The sequence below is a fragment of the Acanthisitta chloris genome, unplaced genomic scaffold, assembly GCF_000695815.1.
Source record: "Acanthisitta chloris isolate BGI_N310 unplaced genomic scaffold, ASM69581v1 scaffold35009, whole genome shotgun sequence".
NCBI classification, from domain to species: domain Eukaryota; kingdom Metazoa; phylum Chordata; class Aves; order Passeriformes; family Acanthisittidae; genus Acanthisitta; species Acanthisitta chloris.
In genome coordinates this window covers 12,011-14,796 of record NW_008693693.1, presented here as the reverse complement: position 1 = coordinate 14,796, position 2,786 = coordinate 12,011, and the positions used below count along the sequence as shown (strand labels likewise).

Sequence of the window (2,786 nt, the reverse complement as noted above, 5' to 3'; positions counted from 1 at the left end):
GTGTTGTGTGTCCAGGGCCTGCCAGTCTGGGGCCAGCACGGCCCCTCAACCCTGGCACTCAGGGAATATCCAAGGGACCTATCACCACCAGCCTCTCTCCATGCCTGCTGCTCGTGCCTGCCTGTCCTCGCACCACACGTGGGGCAGGCAGGGTGCCAGGCAGTAGTCCTGTGCCAGCAGACAGGCTATGTCAGGGATGGTCCCTGCTGGCAGTCTGATGGCTGCTGCGTGGGGAACGTGTTTCCATGGCAAGTCCTGCAGAGCAGCGCTACGGTCTGGCAGTTTGGGAAACCACACACGAATGTTTGCATGCAGCTATGAAGCAGTGAGTCAGAAAACCCACGAGCTTGTGAGAGTCACCCCTTTCTGCCTGGGCGTGGGGAGCATCTCCGCACCAAGCAGACCAGCAGTCACCTCGCTTCCCATGTTGTTTGCAGAAGCCGCAGCCTCAAAACAGCCAAGTGGCTGCTGGTGCTGGCCCTCCCCATCTGGCACTCTCCCCTGCCCAGGCTGCCAGCCGACGTGCTGGGCAGGCACTGGGAGCAGCGAGTACTGGCGCCAGCCCCGCGTTGGTCTGCGTCACCAACAGCTTGCGCGTCACCCTGGGCAGCGGGTGTCTGCCAGCTGCTCTGCTCCTGCAGCATCACAGCAGAGGCAGCACTCAAGGCCCTGCAGTCTCTGCCTGAATACTAATGCTGCATACTGGGAGTTTAGCTCCACACCTCAGCCAGGCACATTCTGGGAGGTGTCTCTCTGCCTCGGCCTCTCACAGCTCCCAGGGGCTGCACACTGCTGCAGAAATTCGTGTGTGGAGAAAAACAGGACAACCCATACCAGTTGAACCTGAAGCAGGTGGTCTTTGAAAACCCTGTGCTGACTGGGCGGGAAGAGTGGGATTTGACCTCAGTGTCAGGGCTGGTTGCTGATCTGCAATGATGGTCTGGGAGCATCCCTGAGCTCCAGAGGCAGCAAGGCAGGGCAGAGGCAGGGTGGCACCTCCTGTCCCTGCTGGTCTGCTCAGTGGGGCTGAGTACTGCAATGAGCTCTCTCTCCCTCCAGAATGGGTACACTCCCCTGCACATTGCTGCCAAGCAGAACCAGATGGAGGTGGCCAGCAGCCTGCTGCAGTATGGGGCTTCTGCAAATGCTGAGTCTGTGCAGGGAGTCACTCCCCTGCACCTGGCTTCCCAGGAGGGGCATGCAGACATGGTGGCACTGCTTTTCTCCAAGCAAGCCAACGGCGACCTAGGCAACAAGGTAAGTTGTCCTGGCACATCCTACCAGGCTGGAGGCAAACAAGCTGGCAGAGTGCAGTGGTCTAGATGGTGGTCTAGGCTCCTGTGTCTCCCTGCATTCGGAGCAGTGCGCTGGCCAACAGCACAGTGTCAGTCAGTTTGCCAGGCTGGAGACCTGACAGAGTCTCTGCTGGTGGAGCTGCAGTGATGGCATTGCCACTGTGCTTAGACTGCCTCTCTTTGCAGAGTGGTCTGACTCCTCTCCACCTTGTGGCCCAAGAGGGGCATGTGCTGGTTGCTGATGTTCTGGTGAAACATGGAGTCACAGTGGATGCAATGACCAGGGTAAAGTATTGCATTGACCATGGCTGTGGTGAAAAACATGAGGGAACAACCTCTAGACCTGTTCCAGGAGTAGAATTGCTTTTCTTTTTCTTTCTGCAAGAGACTCCCCTCTGTCAGGCATCCTTACCATCTTGCCTGTGTCTTGGGGAGTCTTCCTCCTCTTCTCCCCACCTCCCTGGATGGATTCTTGTCTGCTCCCGTAGCTCACCCCTGTACCCCTGGGTACAGCATAGTCTGCAATGAGCCCCCTGCCCTGGGTCTTGAGCTCTTGGGAAGCACACACACATATGCCTCACCCTCAATGCGTGGAGGCTTGCCTGTGGGACAAGCATATCAAGCCAGAAGGGCAGGAAGGACTGTTGAGAATAGACTGAGACCCAATCTTGTCTTTCAGATGGGCTATACCCCACTGCATGTGGCCAGCCATTACGGGAACATCAAGTTGGTGAAGTTTTTGCTGCAGCACCAAGCTGATGTCAATGCCAAGACTAAGGTACAGAGATGTCCTGTGCTCCAAGGACCTTTCTGCCCTGGGCAATAACATGCAGGTTGATAGGCAAGGGAGCTGCTCTCGTGCTCCAGGCATGAAGCACAGTGTGAGGCCTCGGGACATCTCCGGGGCAGCAGGTTCCCAGAATTGATGGCAGCACCCTCTCTCCTCCTCTGCAGCTGGGCTACACCCCCCTGCACCAGGCGGCACAGCAAGGCCACACGGACGTGGTGACGCTGCTGCTGAAGCATGGTGCCTCTCCCAACGAGATCAGCACAGTGAGTACGATGCTTGCCCGCACCTCCTCACCCTGGAGCAAAGTCTGGCAGCTGCCGGGGGCACCCTGTGGCTGCTGGTGACCCAGTCCTTCCTCCTTGCACAGAACGGCACCACTCCCCTGGCAATTGCAAAACGGCTTGGCTACATTTCTGTCACAGATGTGCTCAAGATCGTCACAGAGGAAACTGACATCCCGGTGAGGCCCTGGGTACTGGGACCAGGACCCTGTGGAGGAGGGCTGGGACTGGGAGCAGCTGCAGCTGGGGGCCTTGCCCGAGGGGGCTGCAGATAGCTGTGCAGCGAAGGACTGGCCTCCTCTGACTCTACTCTGCTCCCACAGTCGGTCGGTGACAAGCACCGTATGAGCTTCCCGGAGACTGTAGACGAGATTCTGGATGTATCAGAGGATGAAGGTGAGGGGCTGGAGTTGGGTCACA

The 2,786-nt window shown here is 58.1% G+C and overlaps 1 protein-coding gene across 1 annotated transcript in view; it reads left to right on the top strand.

Moving 5' to 3' along the window:
- Positions 1–2,786, top strand: part of ANK1 (ankyrin 1, erythrocytic) — a gene marked incomplete at its 3' end in the record, with an annotated part of 52,361 nt that overhangs the window by 37,672 nt on the left and 11,903 nt on the right. The window contains exons 17-22 of the mRNA XM_009083156.1: positions 1,060–1,257; positions 1,482–1,580; positions 1,975–2,073; positions 2,250–2,348; positions 2,453–2,545; positions 2,690–2,762. Coding sequence (XP_009081404.1) covers positions 1,060–1,257; positions 1,482–1,580; positions 1,975–2,073; positions 2,250–2,348; positions 2,453–2,545; positions 2,690–2,762 — 661 coding nt within the window. The remainder of the gene's footprint in view (positions 1–1,059; positions 1,258–1,481; positions 1,581–1,974; positions 2,074–2,249; positions 2,349–2,452; positions 2,546–2,689; positions 2,763–2,786) is intronic.